General features: G+C 47.5%; 1 protein-coding gene across 4 annotated transcripts in view; it reads right to left on the bottom strand.

The window, feature by feature from the left end:
- The window catches only part of LOC138473324 (deleted in malignant brain tumors 1 protein-like), a 633,955-nt gene that overhangs the window by 261,136 nt on the left and 351,182 nt on the right, over positions 1–21,637 (bottom strand). For all 4 annotated transcript variants that reach the window (XM_069611990.1, XM_069611993.1, XM_069611992.1 and 1 more), the window contains 3 exons: positions 7,368–7,391; positions 7,045–7,080; positions 2,994–3,308 (listed from right to left, as the gene is read on the bottom strand). In XM_069611990.1, coding sequence (XP_069468091.1) covers positions 2,994–3,308; positions 7,045–7,080; positions 7,368–7,391 — 375 coding nt within the window. The remainder of the gene's footprint in view (positions 1–2,993; positions 3,309–7,044; positions 7,081–7,367; positions 7,392–21,637) is intronic.

Here is a 21,637-nt window from a genome sequence, read left to right as displayed (position 1 = left end):
GGAACAGCGCGGCCTCTGCGGTCATGAGTGCGGTGTGCCAGTGCATTGAAGCAGGTGAAAAACCTCCCTGTTTTGGACTGACTCACAGCGCCAGGCAGCAGATGTGGCCTCTGGTTATTCCGGGTGCGGATTTGCCTGCACGTGGACACAGAGGAACCTCTTTCCTGGCATTGAACCATAAATAACTATCGCCCAGGTTTAGGTAGTCAAGGGCCTTTTAGGAACCTTTTGAAGCTGTGTTCCTGTCTAGGGGTGGCACACTTAAAGTGGACACAGTGAAGTGCCCGTCTGAAACTGTGATCATGTGAACTGCCTGTAGGCTTAATTTGGGCTCAGTAAAAGGGCATCAGTGGTATACCATCTTCTTGGACTAATAAAGTGTTTTGTATATATAGAATGCCCAGTTGCCCCACTGGCTGGGTCTTAGATGTATATGTTTTAGTTGTATTTCCCAATCCTAAATGTGATCAAAGAATGAATTGCCAATGTTAAGTGTTTGATATGATATGATATGATAAGTAATTTATAACGCGTCTGTAATTCAGATCATGCAAGTACAAGCCTGAGGGAGAGGAGAAGTGCCAGGGGGAGGGAGAGGGAAAGTGCCAGGGGGAGGGAGAGGAGAAGTGCAATAACAAAGCTCAAGTAAGTGCAGCCGGGATGGCCGGTTCTAAGTGAGTGCAAAGAGGCAGGGGACTGTGGGGTTTCAGATACAGTCCCTAGTGCGCGGTAGGCAGTGCCTGGGGCTACTGGTCGTGAAGGAGCCTGGTTCCCATAAGGTTCAGAGCGAGGCCAGGTAACCAGTTAGTGCAGCAGACAAGCGCATCAGCAGGAGAGAGAGAGAGAAAACAGAAGCGAAAAGGAAGGTCTTGAGTTGCTTCCAGAATTTAAGGTGGTCCTGCTCAAGTTTGAGAGAGGCAGGGAGGATGTTCCAGAGGAAGGCCCCAGCCTAGGAGATAGATCTACCCCCCCCACTCACAGCCTAGAGAAGGATCTGCCCGTCAGAGTGTTGGAGGTGGATGAGCAGAGGGTTTGACAGGGGAAGTGCTTAGGAAGAGAGAGTTGTATGTAGTCTGGTCCCTGGCCCCAGAAAGCCTTGTGGACAATGCAGAGGGTCTTGACCTTGTTCCCTGCAGCCACAGGGAGCCACTGGAGAGATTTCAGGGCTTTAGAGATACGATCCCTGGGCTTGAGGTCAAGGGCAAGTCTCGCAGTCCTGTTCTGGATGGGGTGCAGAGGGCGGAGAGTAGAGGCAGGCAGATTTAGAAAGGGGCTGTTTGAGTCGTCCAGCCTAGAGAGAACCAGGGCTCTGGAGACAGTGAGCTTCTGGGGGAAAGCGAGAAAAGTCAGAATACCTCTGAGGAGGTGCAGCTGGCAGTGGGACTTCTTAGAGACGTCCGTGATGTGAGGAGAGAAGGAGAGGATGGAGTCAAAAATTACACCAAGGTTTTTTGCCACACAGGAAGGCGCAGGCAGAGTGCCCAAGGAGGGTAGCCAGAGTGAAAGAGGGAAACCAGGAGCAGGGGTCCCAATGAGAAGGATCTCAGCCTTACTGGCATTGGGGAACAGATCATTAGAGACACACCATTCCTGATATGCGGATAGACAATCAGGAATGAGCGAGATGGGAGAGGAGGCTGAGGGGAGCCTGAAGGAGAGCTGAGTGTCATCCGCATAACACTGAAAGTTAGGAGAGAATGTAGAGATGAGGTGGGACAGAGGTACCAAGTAAAGGTTGCAGAGCCAGGGTGAGAGGTTAGAGCACTGGGGAACACCACATGTGGAGAGAGACGTGGTGGAGAGAAAGGATCCCAGATGGACCTGGGAGGGTTGATCGGAGAGGAATGATGCCAACCAGGCTAGGGACTGATCAGTGGTGCCCAGGTTTTTCACAGAGACAATTGATCAGGATGGTGTGGTTGACCGTGTCTGGACCCCCCCCCCCCCCCAAGGCTCATGCAGTGTCAAGTGTGCAATGACACGTGATGTCATTTCTACAATAAAAGGGCTGCACGTGTTCACGTACGGCATTTACCAAGTGCACTCCAGAACTCCTGTTTCTGTTTCCAGCATGTGAGCAGGTGGGCCCCAGCCTGTGCCACATAATGCATAGGAGGCAACAAAGAAACCATTTTGCTGCAAGCAATATGCTGCCACCTTTATCCTGGCAAAGAGAACATCTACACATTTTGAAGGCAAGTACTGTCATTTGACATTCAATGTACACTTTCTTGAATTCCCTCAAGAAATAAAGTTAAACTATGAAAGAAACGTTCATGGCTCTGTTCCACTTCGTGTGTTGTTCTTACTCCGCTTTAAAACTATACTTGGTAAAGAAGGAAGTTGTAAACTCTCATGTTATAGGAATGCTATGAAATCTTAATAATGTGCATATATTTCTCTCTGTACAAACCTGATGAATGTTTGTTGATTTATGAAATGGAGAAAGTCAAATAAAACACTTTGACTGACCACCAGCCTAACCCGGTGTCAGTAATTCAGGGACCATGAGGTTGGGTAATGGTGGCGGCTCAGTATAACCACAGTGAACGGGGGAGTGATGGTTTTAAATAGCGGGTGGACTGCTGGGTGTTAGTGAGGGTGGGATCCATGAGGTTACACATGGTGAGTACTTGACTTAGTGCTTAAGATTTGGGGGAGGTGGAGTAATAGTGGAAGCTGAGCTTAGTGTGAATGATCGGTCTCCGATGAGCGGCTGAAAAGGTGGATTCACAGCATGAAAGTCCGAAAGTGTGACTGCCAGAATAGGTGGCAGTGCGGAGGTGAGGGTGGGTATGGTGCTGATCTGGCAGTGCTGAGAAGGCGGTGACTCTAGTGCTTAGGCAGAAGGAGAGGAACAAACCAGTTACCTTCTAAAAATGAATGCAGGTATGTTCATGTTCTACTAGTTCCCTTTTATCAGGCTGACCCTCCCCTGCGGGTTGGAATTTACTTGTAGTGAACCTTCACCCCAAAGGAGAACGAGCACTCACCGGAGCAGACGACCCCCGCATCCTCATGGTGCCCACAGTTATGCGTAGTCAACCCGGAGTGGGAGCACCCGGAGAGGGAGGACTCCGAGCCACTGCAGCCGACATCATCCAGGATGATGCTTCCATTGCCCTGACCAAAGAGCGCCATGCTTGGAGCAGAAACCGCCACTCCACAGCCGAGCTGTCTGCACACCACCTGTGCATCGTTGAGGTCCCAGCCATCGTCACACACCGTCCCCCAGGAGGAATTGTACCAGACCTCAACGCGGCCCTCACAGCGACTGGCACCATTCTGAAGACGGGCGGGTAAATACACTGCAAGAACATCAAGGAAAGAAGACATTACCTTCACACAGAACAGTCTAGATTTCCCCATAAACCTTTCACAATAGTCACCATCAACAAACATTGAGCAGCGCATCTGAGAAGGTCTGGGACGTTAGTTGCATGGACCTGTGGCAGATGGTGCAGAAGCCCTTCCCAGACACAGCGTGATTGGAAGTTTATACCATCATGACAGCAACTCTATGTGTCTGCATGCTAAATGCTCAGAGCACGCACCCTGCACGAAGCCCGGCGGCCATCTTAGAAATCACATCATTTTTATAAAAACCCTATTTTACCATTTGAATGTGGCATCCCAGATTAGGTTATGTTTACCCTGAACTTAACATTAGCCTTAGAAGATTGATAGAATATTTATCAACATGTTGCTATTCTAGATATGCACAATATGTGGCATGAACTTTAGAAAGCCTGAAGGAAATTACCAGGAGAATTCCTCACGCCAAACCGCTGAGAAAGGTTGGTGGCGCGCAACCATAGCTTCCCTTACTGGTGTTGGTGCTAGGACTAGCCTACTTGTTGGGAGCTGGGACACTCTGGCTAGAATACTTTCCTGCGCAGGCCTGTAGGAGGCTGTTGACTTCCCAAGGTCCTCTGAAAGGCACATATATCCATTTTAGTAGTTTAAAGGATTTTTTCCCAATTAGACTACTTTTACACAATTATTAGTCCAGTTTTAATGTCCCATTTGTTGTCCATTTCTATAACACCTGTGGACGTCCCCACCTGAGCACAGAGAAACCTCTACTGCTGATCTCTGCTTGGTCTAAAGAGATGCCAGTCAGCCACCCTGCCACCAGCCCCAATGTCGGAGACATTTCACACCCATTGCGAGACCACACACATCTCAGGCTTTCATGAGACACCTTCCTGGTCTGATCACCATTTCATGTTGAGACACTCCTCATAGTGGATCCACTCAGAAGAGGGGCACCCATACCTCCTTTTCTATGATTAAGGAACGTAGGTTTGGTCACCCTAAGTTCACTAGGGTTATCCAGACATGAACCCCTTGCTCAATGTGCTCAGAGAGGCACAGCACCACCTCACTGATGAGGCCTGACTATTAGTGGTCGAAGTGTACGAAAAGAAGTAGCGGAACACCATGCCCCTTCCAACGCACAACACAAACCCACAAACAAATGGGCCTGCTGTTTAAGGGAACGTGTTTTCGAGGAAACTGTGTTATAATAGGGAGAAAGTAATATGAAACACATGTGAAACAGACTACCACCTTCTCCTGTATTTTATCAATATTCAGACCACATACAGTAGAATACAGATACACCTGTGTCATCAGATCACTAAACGACACAGAGCCTTTTTGATTGTGTACATGAAACTTTGGATACATTTATTTCACAACATTAGTTTCTTCATTACACACATCTTCTGTCTAAAAACATAATTGACGACATACTTATCACCAATATAAATACAAAATGTATTCTTCATGGGTTAGTTTGCAAAAAAGACAGACTGGCTTTCAGTGTTCCATCTGGTCATGAGTTCTACAACAACATAAAAGAGGTTTATTTCCAAAACATATATGGCTAATTGTAAACCACCTTTATAAAGAGCAGTTGAAAAACTCTCAGAATAATCGGGTATTGACACACTGAATATTGGTCTGAATATTGGTAAAATACAGGAGAAGGGGGTAGTCTGTGTTTCACATGTGTTTCATGCGTGAACCGTGAGCCAGTGCTTGGTGAAGCCGAGTATGGCCTGACACATTTTGTGGTTATTTATGCGGTCCCTTAAAAAATCTTCCAAACAGTGAGGAATCTGTTCAGGAGAATCTGTTGGAATCATGCCCTCAGGAAGTGTTGCCATGCATCTGGAGGCTACTGCATGCACAGTCTACCTCCTTGACGTGTAGACTTGGTCTTTGCAAGGGCTTGTCAAGTTTCTACGAAGAATGATTTTTTAATCCATTTGTTCGCGTTCCTTTGATGGCTTCTATCATATTCGTATCAGTGTAATGTTCTAAAGGTTAGAATGATAGTGTAAATTCCCAAAATGTAGGAGCAAACGTAAATTCTCCAGGATAGAACTCTGGACAGATTTTACAATTGCCACAACAACCTTCTCAGGACTTTTAAATTGGTTTTCTACCCTCATGTTTGCTTCTAAAAACTAAAGGGGCATCGAAAGGAGGTTAGTGGAATACGGATTGTGAGAGTGGGTTTAAAGGAAGATTGGCCCTCATTACGAGTTTGGCGGTAACCATGCTGCTATTGGCGGCTTGGATGCCGCCGAAATCGCGTCGGGACCCGGGGCCTCGGAAGGAGGATTTACTGGGCCATTCCGATTTCGGAAGGCCTGGCAATTCCTCCCTCCAAGGACCCGGACAAGGTCCTTCCCCATTCCCATTTCAGCCCCCATAGGGCTGAATGGGAATGGGAGAGGGAGCAAACAACGGTCCATTACGAGATGGCCCGTTGTTTGATCTCTCTTCCCCTCGCGGGACCTGGTAAGCACGCCTGGTTTTACCAGGCGTGCTTCCCGTGTCCCGCGAGGGGAACTCGTAATGCGGCGGTACGGAGTGAACGGAGCCGGCACCTTTTACGGTGCCGTTCACTCCGTACCGCCAGGGTCGTAATGAGGCCCATTGTGTAGTAAAACATTTATTTAATTGGAAATAAGGCCTAGGCTAGGATGGCTCTGGGTACTCCCAGTCAGCGGTGACTATTCTAGAGGTTTAGAATATGAGGGACGTAGCTTGACTGGAGAACGCGATGAGGCGACAGAGAAGCCATTTTTCCATGTCCAGAGGTCGACCTCCTTCCACTTTCCCAGGAAGGATGGCATCAACTGGCAAGGAGTGACAGTACAAACTCCAGGAGGCTTGCCTCGTGCTCCTGGCACACACTCTGTGGACTGAAAGGGGAAATATAAGGAGACTTGCTCCATTCTGGTTCCCCAGACAGGCCAGTCTGATTGGCGGTGCTGTGCAGGGGCCAGGGTTACGTTGTTAATGGCAACGAGAGCAGAATTACAAATAATTACACATTTTCCATAGATCCGGTTGGAGCAGAATATCCCACCTGTTTTTTTAATTTTTTTTTCATTTCTACATCCATGTTTTATCATTATTTCGTGTTTAAATACACTTATTTTGTATATAGTCTTTTGTATTTTCTGTTGCATTATAGAGAGCCAATGAATTTAGTTTGATCCGTTCCAGGTCTTGACTGATAGCATCAAGGATGTTATGCCGAAGTTCCCGAAGTTGAACAATTTCCCAAAGACCCGTAGTAGACATGTAAACACAAGTGGAGAACTGCCTACTGAAAGAGATATTGCAACTGTCACCCATTTGGACAATATTACAGTAGCCATGTGCAGCAGGGTCTGTGGGCCATTGTCCCTTCGTGGCACACATTCCTGTGACGTGGGTGTGGAAATGTGGGCGCTGTTACCAATGGTTAAAGCCTAAATCTGATAAGGTTAATCAAACACAGGGCCACTGGACCAGCCTTGGCTCACATGCTCAGGCACTAATAGCCACAGCTAACAGAAAACAGAGGATGAAGAGGTGTAACCAAGCCTTGGGTCTCCCTGGATGATACCGGACCAACATCCCACTGAGCATCACAGACATCACCACACAGTTTCACCAACTTCAGACACAGCAACGCCCTTCTTTTTCCACTTCTTATGATGCAGAGGAAACACCAGTGGTAACACTTAAGAGTCCTACCTGGTGCTGAAGTACTTGCAGGGACATGGCTCTGAGCTGGAAAAGGAACAAGACACACTGTAAGTTCACAGCGCTGACTGTTTTTTTGTTGCCACCCAGCTCTTCAAATGTACCCCTTTCCTTTTGGGGGACCCCCACATGCCTCGTCATGCACCGCCTCGCCAACACCATGTATCTCCTCTCCCTCTCACCCTTTTCTATTTTTAGTCAAGGTTTTTGCCCAAAATCAAAATGAGGGCATTTGTCATTCCTGGCTGTACCAGATTCGGAGAAACAATATATCGCTGAGCGCGCCGCGCCGCAGCGCGTGATGTGAGAATTACCTGTTGATGATGGCGGTCTGGCAGCTGCAAAGAAAGGAGAAGAATCAGATCAACATAGAAGCGCTGCCACCCCAGGAAAGGTTCAGCAGCCCCCACTGGCCCCCATTAATCATGGAATACCGCTGGTGGTAAAGGTAGTAACTGCTGCAACGTAATATACATCCCTTAATGTACAAGTGGTAAACAGAGACAGTAATATGGTAAAAATGCAAAGCAATCAACAGATACCTGTGGGTTATAAGGCAGCGAAGATATTGAGGCATGGATTGCGTCCTTGCAGGAAACATCTCCTCTCTCATAACCCAGTTTTAGTTTAGTTTAGTTAAATTTTTAAAACGTGCTAAATGACCCAAGGGCCTCGAAGCGCACAGTAAACAAAACCAGTTGGACACACACAGAAACGATCCAGATGAGATGAGACAGAGGGAATAGGAAGTTTAATCGGAATTAAGATTACAAAAGCGAGTCTTAACTCCCTTCCCTTTTACATTGAGTCTTTGTGGGGGTTGTGACTGATGTTTGACACTGGTAGCTAGTATTGTGGTGGCCCTACGAAGCGAGGGACCCTGGCCCTAAACTGCAGCCGGAGGAGTTATACTGAGGTATCCCGTGGCACCTCACTGCATAGCAGGACACAGTCACAGGACTTTCTATTGGGTCCAGACCCCCTTTCCAGCCAGGACGCCCACTGGGGGTACCCACTTTGCAGCGACCCCCTTGCAGACGTTTGAAGAGACGAAACATTTAAAAGGGTAAAGCATTGTTCTCCCTTTTCAAATCACTGCTAGAGAAGAACGCCACAGCATTACTGGCATAAAATTGCCACAATGCATTTCCCCTCCATTGAACGACATTGCCAGCCTGAGAAAAACTGCAAGGTAACGCATACAGAAGGCTACAGTCACACACCCTGAGTCCCTTCCCCTGGAGAGTTTTTCTAGCTTAAGAAAACACACACTGGCGAAATGGTTAGATTGTTTCTTTGATTCTCAGTCAGTTACATTCACAGAGAAAGAGTTCTCTACTCAAAACTTGTTACATTGTAATTCTAATCCTTTGTTCAGATTTCCCTCCACAGGAAGCCCCAGACTGGCAAGAAGGAACTGCTGCCCTCGGGAATGTAAAAGAAAAGCAGACTTTAAAAAGCAGTCGCCACACACCTTCATAGCAAGACACTGCATTGAGGAGGCTACTGGACACGTGACCAGGACCTGTCAGTCAGCTGTTCTGCCCACCACTCCTGAACAAAGGATGAACAAAGACAATGACCTCACCTGTATGTGGCTGTTCTGACCGTCTAGGACTTGAGTCTCTATCCTGCATTTTACCTAAAAAGTTACCCCTAATACTAATATTTGCCAAAAGACATCACCAAGAGTCTCCTCCCTCCCTCCAGCCTATCCCCACCCTCACTAGAGTTTAAAAGGTCATCAACACCGCCCTTGACCGCATCCAACACCCTCGGACCACACGCACAAGCCCTCTCGTGCTGATCAATGCTCACTCAGTAGTCGCTCAAGCCAATTACATCTTGTACAGCAACCTTGACACCGTCTTAATCACCAAAACATGGTTAAACCCTGTCATCCCCCATGGTTTTAATGTCCTCCTCCCTCAGGCTACTGCATCGAATATGCCGACTGGCCAGGAGAGAAGTGGAGTGGCAATCATCTGCAGGTGTGATTGGCCATGCTCCATCATCCCCCTCCCAGAACAAGCTCATTTGAATCACACGCCTGCCGGTTCCCTCTATCGCACAAGGAACCCATCACCTTCCGCCTCATCTACAGACCACCTCACAGGAGGGACTCTTTCATTGCTGACATCTTCAGCTTACACTCCTCTTCCAAATTATCACACACTAATAATGTATTTCTAAGACACTTGTGGCCCTCTAAAAACCACCTGGGCTAAGACAAAACATTTGCCCCTTGGAACACCTCTGAGATTGCCTCCAACAAATGCTCAATCAGAGCCCTAGATAAATGGAGGCACAAAAACCGTACCCCTGGGATCTCACCAAACCTCAAATCTCTCCACGCCACCCGTAGGATTCTGAACACTGAGGCCAAAGCTCTTTAGCTCTCCACCACCATCGCGGCAGCCTATAACAGGGGCAAAGCCCTCTCTGCAGTAGTAAAGCACTGTACCAAACCCTCAGACGGCCCTGAGGTACCAGGAACTCAGGAAAAATGTGAATTGACATTATCCAGCAGATCATCGACTCAACCTGCCGCAGCATCAGCACCCCCTGCACTCCAGCACACGCACTGCCCCGTTAGACTGAATGTTCTCCTTACTCTCCCCCAGGCCTCCCAAGAACAATTGCCAACCTCACTTACTTCCTATTCTGATGAGATGTTCACAGCCTCCATTATTAGACAATTGGTGAGCCCAGCTCAACTTACTCCTTAACTTCATTAAGGCCTCCCTCACAAAAGGGTAATTCCCAGACAACCTCAAGACTGGTCCAATATGACCTCTTTTGAAAAAAACACTCTTAGACCCAGGTGACCTGGCCAACTACTGGCACATTATGAACCTCATGTTTATTGGCAAAATCTTGAAAAACGATGTTGCTACAAAACTACTCTCCAAAATGGACAACTATCCGTCCCAAGTATAGCATCAAGACAGCCTCCATACAGTTGGTGGATGATGCTCTCCAAATCATGGATACGGGCAACTTGTGCCTCCTCATCCACCTTGACGTCTCGGCTGCATTCAACACCATTTACCACTGCATCCTCTTCTCTGACCTCACGGTCAGAATGGGATTCTCTGGCCCCGCCCTGAATTGCTTCACTTCCTATCTCTTGGGCACACAGCAACCTCTCCACATGAACATGGTGCATTCTAGCCAACTCCCAGTCTCCTGCAAAGTCTCCCAAGGTCCCATCCTCTCTCTGATCCTTTTTACCCTTTACTTGTAGCCCCTGGGCACACTCCTGAATGATCCCGATATGGCCATCAGAGCTAAAAGCCCACAAGACATCAGTCACCCCCGCGACTCCCAAGCCATCATCCAGGTGTTTTTATGAAACATTTTGCTGAAAAAAATCATTGAATTTTGTTTAATATTATTTATGGGGGGCTTGCCCCAAAGCCTCCCTTTCCCCACCTATTTTACACTGCTCCTGACCCCCCAACCCTTTATCTGCCCTTTCCCACCCCCCGCAAATTTCAATGTTTTTTTACAGCAAAGTGTTTTCATAAAAACATCAGTCAAAAAAACTGTCCATGAATTGACATCATACCCACAAGCTTAACCCATCCAAGACAGAGCGTGTCCTCATCGGTCGCACTGCTAAACAACAACCTGTTCAACGACGACTCAAGGATATGTGTGTAGGAGGATTTAATTCACAACTCTCAGATTCAGCAACATTCTCAGTCTTCACGATTGACAGCATCCTGTCCATAAAGAAACACATAGCCAAGAAGGCCAACATGGTCACGCTTCAAATCTACACCCTTTGCAAAATCAAGCCCTTCATCCCGCTGCAGGACTTCCAGACCATAGAACAGGCCCTTATGGTCTTGTGCATCAATGAGGGAAATGCCCTTCCAACAGGGCTCCGAGCTGCTCACTTGCCTCCCCTAAAAGCAGACCAAAGCACTGCAGCATGTCTTATTTCGGGGCGTGCAGAAATTTGACTGAATCACCCATGTTCTACTCAAACTAAATTGGCTTCCTCTCCAAGAGGATGTTCAAGACTGCACAGATAATTTATAAGGCAGTCATGATGAGCACAACAGTGTCCAGGTGGCAAAGCTCCACATATCTGGTGGCACACGTTCCTTGTGCAGCAAATCCACCAACTGGCTCAAGTCTCAGCTATTCTGCAAAGAGAGGACGCACAAACAATCTTTCCCTTGTAATGCAGCCACAATGCTAAAAACGTACGGCCATCAACAAAAAATAATAGAAGCAAGGATCATTTCCTTGCAGTATACCTTTCCTCTCTCATAACCAGATTTTATATTAAATATTTTTTGGTGGTGCACTAAGTCTGATGTTTGACACTCGCGGTTAGTATTGTGGTGGCCCTAAAGACTGTAGGCCCCCCCTAAGATGGAGCCGGAGAAGCTATACTGAGGGATCCAGTGACACCCCACTTCAGCCCCCACCTTGTAGCAGGAGGCAGTCACAGGAAGTTCTGTTCCACCCAGGCCCTCTTTCCACGCATCAGTCCCACTGTGAGTCCCCAAGTTGCAGGGAGACATGGGCGGACAGATGAAGGACAAAAGATTTAAAAGGAAGAAGCATTGTTTCCCCTATTATAAAAACTGCTAGAGAAGCAAAGCCACAGCAAACGTTCGGCTTCATTAAGAGTGTCGTGGGAAATTCTCCCGGGGCCGGTTGGGCCGTACGCGGACCTCCGGGCAGGGAGGCCCCAACTCCTCCCGTATATCCCAAAAAGATAGAGTATGAGACACACGCAAGAAGCAAGGGGATTCTGCTGTTTATTAAACAAAACGGCAGGGATGGCCAAGGATCGTACGCATCCGTCCTGACACTCTCTCAGCAGCGTGGGGCTCGCAGGCCCTTTTTGCCTTAGCGTGACGCGCTACTCGCGTCACCTTAGCAAAATTAGCAAAAAACCTATCGCCACTCTGGATTGGTTCCCCGAGTGGTAGGGTTAGTATAGCATACATATAGAAGACTTGGTTATTGGTTAAGGGTCAGTCAGGTGGTATACTTGGGTTGTCCCTTCAGTTTGATACATAAAAATTGTTACATGAAGACCCCTGAGGATTGGTCAATGTTAATGGCGTCAGTGATAAGGGTCCCATGTTCTGATTGGTTCACCCGCGAGCCCCCCAGTCTGGGACCATCGCTGTTCCCAGCTCGCGGTGCACCTGTCATTTGCAACAATGTTTCACTATGGGTGTGTGCAGACAATGTGAGGACTTATTCATAAGCAGGAAGGCCGACTACTCCCACCGTCGCAGATGTCTGTTGAGTCGCTTAATTGTATCTGCCTGTGTCTTGAGACGGGGGGATCCAGACGCCTTCTTCCTCCTGGGCTTGGCACCCTATCAAGTTCGGCTTAGTCACGTGAGGTGGGGACCGTGGTTGAGGCAGAATTCTGCACAATTAATATTACATTTCTCACTGTGTGCCTGGCTTATCTTGCAGGTGCGATGTTGGCGTCGGCTTGCGGAATGAGAGTTTGCAACGTTGTGCCCTTGACTGTCTGCTTTCGCTGGGCTCATTCTGCAGGGTCAGCAACCGAACCCTTGCTCATTCAATGTTCATGAAAGCTTTTGCTTGTGGCCTACTTGGGCCTGGTGCATAGGAGGAACCATTTAATGCAGGGCGCTGCAGGTTATGGTATCATATTGCTCTATCCTCAGTATCGTGTCTTCGTTATATTCCTCATTATGGTACATGGTTTTAGAAGAAGCGTGAGCAAGCCTTTTTAGATGAGTTCTTTATGCGTCTTGCGTTTCTGCATTTGAAAAGCCTATGTTGAAAATAATAAAGATGCACGTCCGTGGGTGTGTCCGTCGCCTACGTCATAGCACTGAGTATGTTCTTCGTGTGAATTGATGTGGGAGTGTCCGGTGTGTATGTTGCACGAGTGTGCTGACCGTTAGCTAGGTCGTCATGGCATCTCTAACGATGTGTTGATTTGGTGCTAGATGGTTTAGTCGAGTTCATCCATGCCGCAGGTGTCGGCATGTGCAGGGCAGGCTGGTGGGCATGCGGGTGGGCATGCGAGTGGGCACATCCGTATGTTCTTGTACCAGGGTATTTGGTCATCTGGGAGATGGGCAAACTCCTCTCGTGGCGGGTGTCTGGGCCGTGATCCTCTAGGCCATGGTTGAGAGGGGATTGGTGGGAGCCTTTTGGTCGCTTTTCCCACTTCAGTCCCCCCTCTGGTCGACTTGTCGACCACAAACATATCCTTTTCCTTATCTCCTCTTACTCTCCATATTTTAGTTACTCCTCCCAAATGTCCATAGTGGTTGACATGGTCTTCAAATGACCAGTACATATATACACAGGTTCCTCCAGGTGTGCAGTATACCCATTTCCCTATGTAGCTCCTTGGGTTTCTTGGGTTTTCGAGCTTCACAGATGGTGGGTCCAGGTGATTAGTGATGATCTGGTTGCGCAACCTCTCTCTCTCTTTTATTATGGTGCCTGCGTGTTGGCCGTCATCTGCTGGCATCAAGGGGTGCATACCGACCATTTCGATCATCTCATCTGTGGTGCGTGCCTTCCGGGCCTTCCAAAACCTTATTAAGATAAGTGCAGCTCCAGCCAAAATAATGCATCCAATTATGATCTTCAGCCCATCTGACAGCCAAGATGGCATCCATGACCATAGCGTCGCAAACCAGCTCTCGTCCTTTTTTACACCTTTACTTTCGTCCATCATTTTGGAGTGCATCTGGGCCAATTGTGATACTGCTTCTGTCAGTGTACCATTGTCAGCATCGTTAGCAGGAATGAATGTGCAGCATGATTGTCCTATCTTTCCGCAAGCACCTCCTTCCATTGCTGTGAGGAGGTCCAGTACATATCTGTTCTGTAGTGCAACCATTCTCACTGCTCGCAATTCCTCTTTTATTGCGTTGAATCCATTTACTGTAGAGTTAATTGTCATCATTAGTTCCCACCTAGTTATCTGGAGCCATTTTGCGTTTGCGTAGGCCTGCAGTCCAGGATGTATTATTGAGGAGAAGAACATAGCTGCTCTGCTGAATAGTCTGTGTTCCGGCGGGATTGAGGTGAGTGCTGTTTCCGACCTTCCCCACAGGTAATTTCCTGTCAGAGGTTCTCCTTGTCTTTTCCTTCTGTTCAGGACAGTGTTGTTGCCGTTGCGTCGGTTCTCTGGCCCTTTCCGAGGCTGTGCAGATCTCTTCTTCCTTTTGTTCCCTTCATCCATTTTGGGGAAGTTCGCCATATTCACATGTTTCTGGGGCACCACTAGTGATGGTACATTAACGTGTACTATTGTGCATACACCATTCCACAGAGGGGGCAGTGTGTGGTACGCCTTGTCTCCACAGGCCCAGTAATGGTCCATTACTACTGCTGTTCCTGCTCCCCCCTCAGGTAGCTCTGTCACACTTGCACAGTTGGTGTTGTATCCTACGTCTACTTCTCCTTTGTGTTGGTAGCATATCTTAGGTGCAGTCATCGGCAGTATCGTTATTGGGTCCTCATCCTTCTCTATCCATGTTAGCATGGGTACGTACTTGACCCAAGTCATCCAACATCTGTTGTTGTGCTCTGCAATAGTTGTAGTATCTTCTCTCGTTATCATGTTGCTGCCAACCACTCCTATGTCCCATTTGTCACCCAGGTACACCTTTCCTGTTATTATTATCAGTGGTCTTTCCCAACATCCTTGTTTACCAGCAGCTTCAGTGGCGTACCAATCACATGGTAGGTACTGTAGTGTAACTTTCTTCGTTTCTCCTTTTTCAGGACCGCTTGTTATGTATCTGAATGCTTCGGCATGTAAACTGGTCTTGTGGTAGCTCAAATAACTCTTAAGGAAGTTATTTTCGTACGGCTATGTGTCTCGTGATTTCCATACCAGGTGTACCGTGTTCCCTTGAAATCTCCCTTTTGTTTGGAACAGTGGCAGGTATATTATACATCGTGCTGTTTTTTCATCTATTTCCGTGGCAACAAAAGTTCGGGATGCACTCATGGCGTATGGGATCAATGAGCAGACGTAGCAGCCGTCTTCTGTTGTTTGTTTACCTATTTTGGTCATGTGTTGGTACCACATGTTGTTAGAGATGTGTGCTGAATTTTGTATGTAGTTGTCAATATCTTTATTCTCTGAGTATGTGCTGCGTTTAACTCTATTACCCTTGTGTGGAATTTCGCTAGTACCACCTGACGTAACACCTGTTGCAGCTGCGGGTGGGGGTATATTAGGTTTGGGAACAGCAAAAATATTGATAGCATAGTTGTACCGCCATACAGAGGCAGCCACAAACCCGGTGATCATCAAAATCCCTATCATCTTTATTACAGAGGCTAGTTTCACCGGCATTTTGCTCTTACCTTGCTGCAGTCCGGCAGCTAATTCTTGCGACGTTAAAGTTGCCCGCCTGAAAATTCTCAATATGCTTGTTATTAGTGTTAGTTGTTGTTTTCAAGCTCTCCCTATCAAGTAGTCGTTCAGTGCCCAGGCGAAGAGCTGTTCCCACGCCAATCTAAGCGATCTATCTCTTAGGACAGGCAAGTATGGCTGGATGTGGGGCATTGATTGCTCTATGGCCAAGAGGAGAGCTGTGTAGTAGACACGTACCCTCCTTCTTTTCAGGTGCTTTGGCCTTTTTATGTAATAGACAAATTGGTGCGATAATTCTTCAGGGTAGTTATTGTCCGAGGGTATCATCTACTCCTTCTGGGCAGTGAACTTTGTTAGTTATCTGCTTTCTTAACAGTACAATAATACACCGTACCTGCATGTGCGAGAGAAAAAAAAAAGAGAACATTCACGTGTTTACATGTGTATGTGCAAAACAATGTCCTTCAGTTGGGTTATTATCGCAGTGGGTAGGGGGTCAATGGGCAGAGGGTTTGGGGTTCAACTGGTGGAGGCCTCTTTACTCTTTGAACGTGTGACCATGGGGTGGGCGGTATGGTAGTTACCCCTCTTTATTTCGGTAGTTGTCTCTGGGGAATCAGGGGGGTGGCAGGGTATGGGGACACTTTGGCCGTTAGTTGCGGTAGAAGCCCCTTCCTCCGTTGGCGATGCTGTTGCTGCTCTTCCAATGGCCCCGTCGGTGACGCTAGGGCGGGTCTGGAGTTTGCAGATCTTTACGTCGTGCAGGTGATTCCAGGCACGTTTGTCCTGTAGCTTTACTGCTCTCGTTGATACCTCCTCTACCAGGTGGGGGCCAGTGAAGCGTGGGCTGTTCCACTTTCTATTGAAATTGCGGAGTAGTACGTGGTCGCCTTTGGCAATTTTGCACAGTTTTCCCTTTTCCAATTCTTCATCCGCGTCTTCTTGTTGATCACTCTTAGACCCGCCCTGCGTGCGCTCGAGCTGTTGAGACACAAACACCACACTAGTAATCAAATAAGACACATATTGGTACATTTCATCACCAAGGACATTTGCAGTGCTCTCATGGTCGGTAAATGCTCTTGATGTTGGCGTCAGAGGAAGGCGCATTTGGTGTCCGGTCACCACCTCGTGAGGAGTGAGGTGGTGGTCGGAGCCTGGTCTATTCCTTAACTCAAATAGGGCTAGCGGAAGGCAATACAGCCAACTCTTCTTTGTTGTTTGCTGTATTTTTGCAATTGTCTCTTTTAATAGGCCATTCCGGCGTTCGCATATACCGTTGGCCTGCGGGTGATATGCACATGCAAATTTATGCTTGATGTTCAGTAAGGACGTGATATGCTGGAACATTTCATTGGCGAAATGCGGCCCATTGTCTGACCGCAATATTTCGCACACTCCCCACCTGGGAAAGACCTCCCTTACTAGGAATTTAGCTGCTCGGAATGCATCTGGGTGTGAGCAGGGCCCTGCCTCGATCCACCTAGAGAATGGGCACACAACTACAATCATATACCTATTTCCTTGACATACGTTGATCATATCAACATAGTCAACATGGATGTGTCGGAAGGGTCCCTCTGGCCGGGGTATAGTACCTTTTATCACCTTCAGCGTGTGACCGGCCGTGAACTGTTGACATGTGAGACAATTGCTGACAAAATTTGACACATGGGAATTTAACTCGGGGCAGAACCAATCTTCCCTAATTCGTGCTGCGATTACTTCCTTGCCTGTGTGGGCTGGGTGGTGTAGTTGGCTCAGGGCGATGTTCAATAGTGCCAGTGGCATTACCATTTTTCCAGTGCTACCCTGGCGCCATAGTGCGTCAGTTGGTGACATTGTACATCCTCTTTTTACCCATATTTCTTTTTCTGCCATGGGTGCAGCCGCTTGTAGCTCCATTATCTGTGTGGCTGGGAGATGGGTGTACCCTTCTCTTACTAATAGCTCCTTAGCTATTCCCCTCCCTCTCCCTCTCTCTGACTCTGTGGGGTTCCATACCTCGCCAAAATATGCAGCATACTTCGCGTGTGCGTCTGCTGCTGCATTCCCTTTTGAAATATGATCTTCTCCATTAGTGTGTGCGGTGCATTTTACCAAGGCTAATTCTTGGGGGTCATTTATTACTTCAATTAGTTCAGCTAATAAGAGGGCATGTTGCACTGGGGTGCCGTCAGCTCTCCTAAACCCTCTTCTCCTCCACTTGGACAACCCGGAATGGACAGTAGATGTGACATATGCACTGTCGGAATATATGGTCACTCGCTTGTCAAAACTTTCCTTCAACGCCAAGATCAGTGCGACCAATTCCGCTGCTTGGGCAGAGTAATGCTGTGGTAATTGTACGCACTTCATCGCCACACACACCGGCGCCTCTGTCATTTTCACCACTGCTGCCCCAGGTCTCCTAATCCCGTCACTTTGGTCAATCGTTGATGACCCATCAATGAACAAGAGATCACCTCCCTCTAGTGCATTCTCTTCAACCCTTCTGGTGCATGAATACATTTCAGTAATCTTTGTACAATCGTGTGCATAGTCTCCTTCCTCAATTGCCTCTGCTATAAACCTTGCAGGGTTGACTGTGCTGCATCTAACAATTGATAATTCAGCTCTAGATAATATAATCTCATAACCTGACGCCCTTTGCGTTGTTAGTGTGGACTTAGGCTTGTTCAATATTGCAAATAGTGCATGTTCCACAAACAGTGTGGTTGGGCACCCCATGGTGATTGCTGATGCTTTCTCTACCGCAAAGGCAGCTGCGGCGAGACCTTGTTCGCAAGGGAAATGACCTAGCATCACAGGATCTAAGTGACCGCTGTAAAACGCTACTGGTTTGTAGCCCATGCTTGTTTTTTGAGCCAACACTGCTTTCATCACTGTTGAGTCGCAATGTGAAAATATGAAAAATTGTCGTTCATAATCTGGGGTGGCCAGTACTGGAGCGGTTGATATTGCATCTTTCAGTTCATCAAAAGCCTCTTTCATTTCCATTGTCCACCCCAACTTTTTCTCCCCTTTGTTAGCTTCTTTTAACCCCTCAAGTAGAGGTCCTATGTATGAGCTGTAATCAAACACCCATGCTCTGCAGTAGTTGCACAGGCCAAGGAACTGCTGTAGTTCTCTCACTGTTTGTGACAATGGTGTTTTTAAAATTGTCTGTGCTCTTTGTGGTGCAATCTGTCTTCCATATTGGGATATGAGCTGTCCAATGTAAAGTTCCTGACAGTATTGTAGCTTTTCCTTGTCTACCTTGTAACCTTTTTCAGCTAGTATTGTCAGCATCTTTAATGAGTCCTCTCTGCATCTTTTTTCGCTTGTGCTGCAAATTATTATGTCATCAACATACTGCAACACTGTGCTTTCCACTTCAATGTTACCCAAGTCCATCTGTATTACTCTGTTAAAAATTGAGGGTGACTCGCAGTACCCTTGTGGCAATCTGGTGTGTTTCCACTTTGTGTTCCTGTACGTGAAGCTTGTCAGATCTTGTGAGTCTGGGTGCAGGGGTATTGAGAAAAAGGCATTTTTGAGGTCGATCACTGTAAATCGTGATGCCTCTGCTGGAATGCCGCACAATATTGTGGCCGGGTTTGCTGCTATTGGGTATTCTGCTTCCACTATATTGTTCAAGGGCCTGAGGTCCTGTATGAAGCGCCAAGATCCACCTTTAGCCTTGCACACTGGGTATACAGCTGTGTTACATGGTGATTCTGATGGGACCAATATGCCATTATTTATAAGGGCCGTTATTGTTTCACATATGCCCTCATCTGCCTCTTTTGATAGTGGGTACTGTTTGACTCTGGGGAGTATTGCACCCTTTTTCAGTTTTATTCTTACCCCCCTATGCTTTTTATGCACCCCACGTCATAGGGGCTAGTAGTCCATAGTGATGTGGGTACTTTTGTCATGTCTTCCTCAAAAAAGGGAACCGGGGTGGACGTGGGTGCCTCGAGTGCCATTGCAATTTTCTGTGCCACTTGTTTGTATGTCACCCTTAACCATATTTCCACACTCATCATAAATACCATTTCACCTTCTTCCTTTTCACCTGAGAAGAGCTCCTCATCTGACACCTGGGTAAGTCTACATCCCTCTGCTAGTGCTATCACTGCCCTCCACGCTCTTCCTACTCTGTCTTGGGCATGCACTGCAATGTAATCAGAGGTTGCTATGATGCTCTCTATGTCCACTGAAATCACCTTTCCTTCTGGTTCGTTAGCTGGCGTTTCTGGTCTAAACAAGTATGCTGCTGGCCTCCTCCAGATCTTTCCCTCGATCCCTGGCATCCATGCAAATGCCATGTCTGTCCCGTACTGGAACAGTTCACCATCTACTGGCTCAGCCCTAATCAGTGTCTGTCCACAGTATGCCTGCATGATCTGTCGCGCCGTGAGCATATTAATTCCTGGAGTGGAGCAAATTATGCCGTCCTCCGTAAAGGAGATCGTCATATTCAGCCTGCTCATTATGTCCCTCCCCATTATATTTACTGGTGAGGCCCTGGAATATAAAAGTGGGACTGACATGTCATAATCCCCTATTGATAAGGGAATGTTATCAGTAAAGGGAACCAACCCCCTAGCCCCCGAGAATCCTTGGGTGTTCATGGCTTCACCTGACATCTTAAATTTACCTTCCCTTATGCAAGACCGGGTCGCCCCGGTGTCGACAAGGAATGATAATTTTTTGTTACCTATCGTTACCTCTATGCGTGGTTCCTCCGCACTATTAGGTGTTACCGACAGGATGGGACACACCAAGGTTGTCTGTGGGCTGTCCTATTGGGGGTATAATGATTGACCACTACCCGTGTAAGGGTTGTGTCCCAGCACTGTCACCCTACCCAGTTGTGTTTGCTGTAGTTGGGTATTGGTCGAGGTTATGTTATGGTCTTGAACTTGTGTAGGTGGCTGTACTTGCTGTGCTAGGGGTTGTTGTGTAATCGCTACCTGTTGTTGAGGCGGTAGGTATGTCCGTGGCTGTTGTTATGTTACTAGCTGTTGCTGTCCATTTGCCTGTTGCAATGTCTGCTGTTGCTGGATGCCCTGCTGTTCCTGCGGGAGCTCTTGTTGTCCCTGTTCATTCCACAACGGTGTGCCTGGTCTCATTCTACATGTACGCGACATGTGGCCCACCAATCCACAAATCCAACACACCGGTGGTTCCCTGTTCTGCCATGGAAAGCTTCCTGTGTTGTCCTGATAAGTTGGGTACCCGGTGGGGTAGGAATTCCTAAGGCCCCCCCACCTGTTGTTGTGTGTTAAATCCGTATCCTCTCCCTCTCATTACTCCTCCCCTTCCCCGGTTGTAATTATAATACCCAGCTCCTGACGTTGTGTATCCTCCTCCCATGTTAGTCGTGTATGGTTGGGGCGGCGGCATCTGTTGTGTTACAGTCTGCGATGATTGTATTTGGGAGGGGTCTTGTGCAGCCACTACCTGTGTGGGGCTTTGAGTTATTGTGGCAGGTGTAGTTATTAGTGCGCCTTCCATCGTGTATTTAGTGAGTTTCTTCTGTACTAGTTTAGCCTCCTCCGTTTTCCTATCCTCTTCCTTTTTTTTCATTTTTCCTTGCCATGTCCTGCAATGATGCACTATAGTCAGTTGTATTTCTGGCCATGCTTTTGCTTCCATCCCCACTACTTTCTTCAATTGTTTCTGGACTTCTTCTGGGAGCCCCTGTACTAGTATATGATAGAATATTGCTGGTGTTTTGTCCCATTGCTCTCTAGTTTCCATGCGCCACTTCTCTTGAATTTCCTGGATATAATCAACAGGATCTTCGTTCTCACGCATCTTGCGCGAGGTAATTGCTCCTATGTCTGATGTGTCCGGATACTGTACCCTCAGTGCCTGCCATAATGCATGTCTGCAGTTTGCGAATGGTGCCCCATCGTGAGATGTGTTTGTTATTGTTACCCCGGGGAAGCCCGCTCTCTTCCAGATGTCATCTGCAGCATCACCTAATATTGATATGAGAAGGCCCTTTACATCTCCCACTGCCAACTTCTGTCCTGCGGTGTGTTTTTCCATTTCATATATCCATTTACCCGCACCTCCACTTAATGATGGGAGTCTGCATTTTATATTTTCCTTGTCTGCATGCTTCCAAGGAACGTATTGTGGTCTAACCCCTCCCCTCTCTAGAAGAGGCATTAAGTTGTGTCCCGTTTTACCCCCTGGGTTCCACAAAATCGAGTCCTCACACCC

The sequence above is a fragment of the Ambystoma mexicanum genome, chromosome 8, assembly GCF_040938575.1.
Source record: "Ambystoma mexicanum isolate Mex_15411 chromosome 8, UKY_AmexF1_1, whole genome shotgun sequence".
NCBI lineage: Eukaryota > Metazoa > Chordata > Amphibia > Caudata > Ambystomatidae > Ambystoma > Ambystoma mexicanum.
This window is presented reverse-complemented; position numbering and strand designations above follow the sequence as displayed.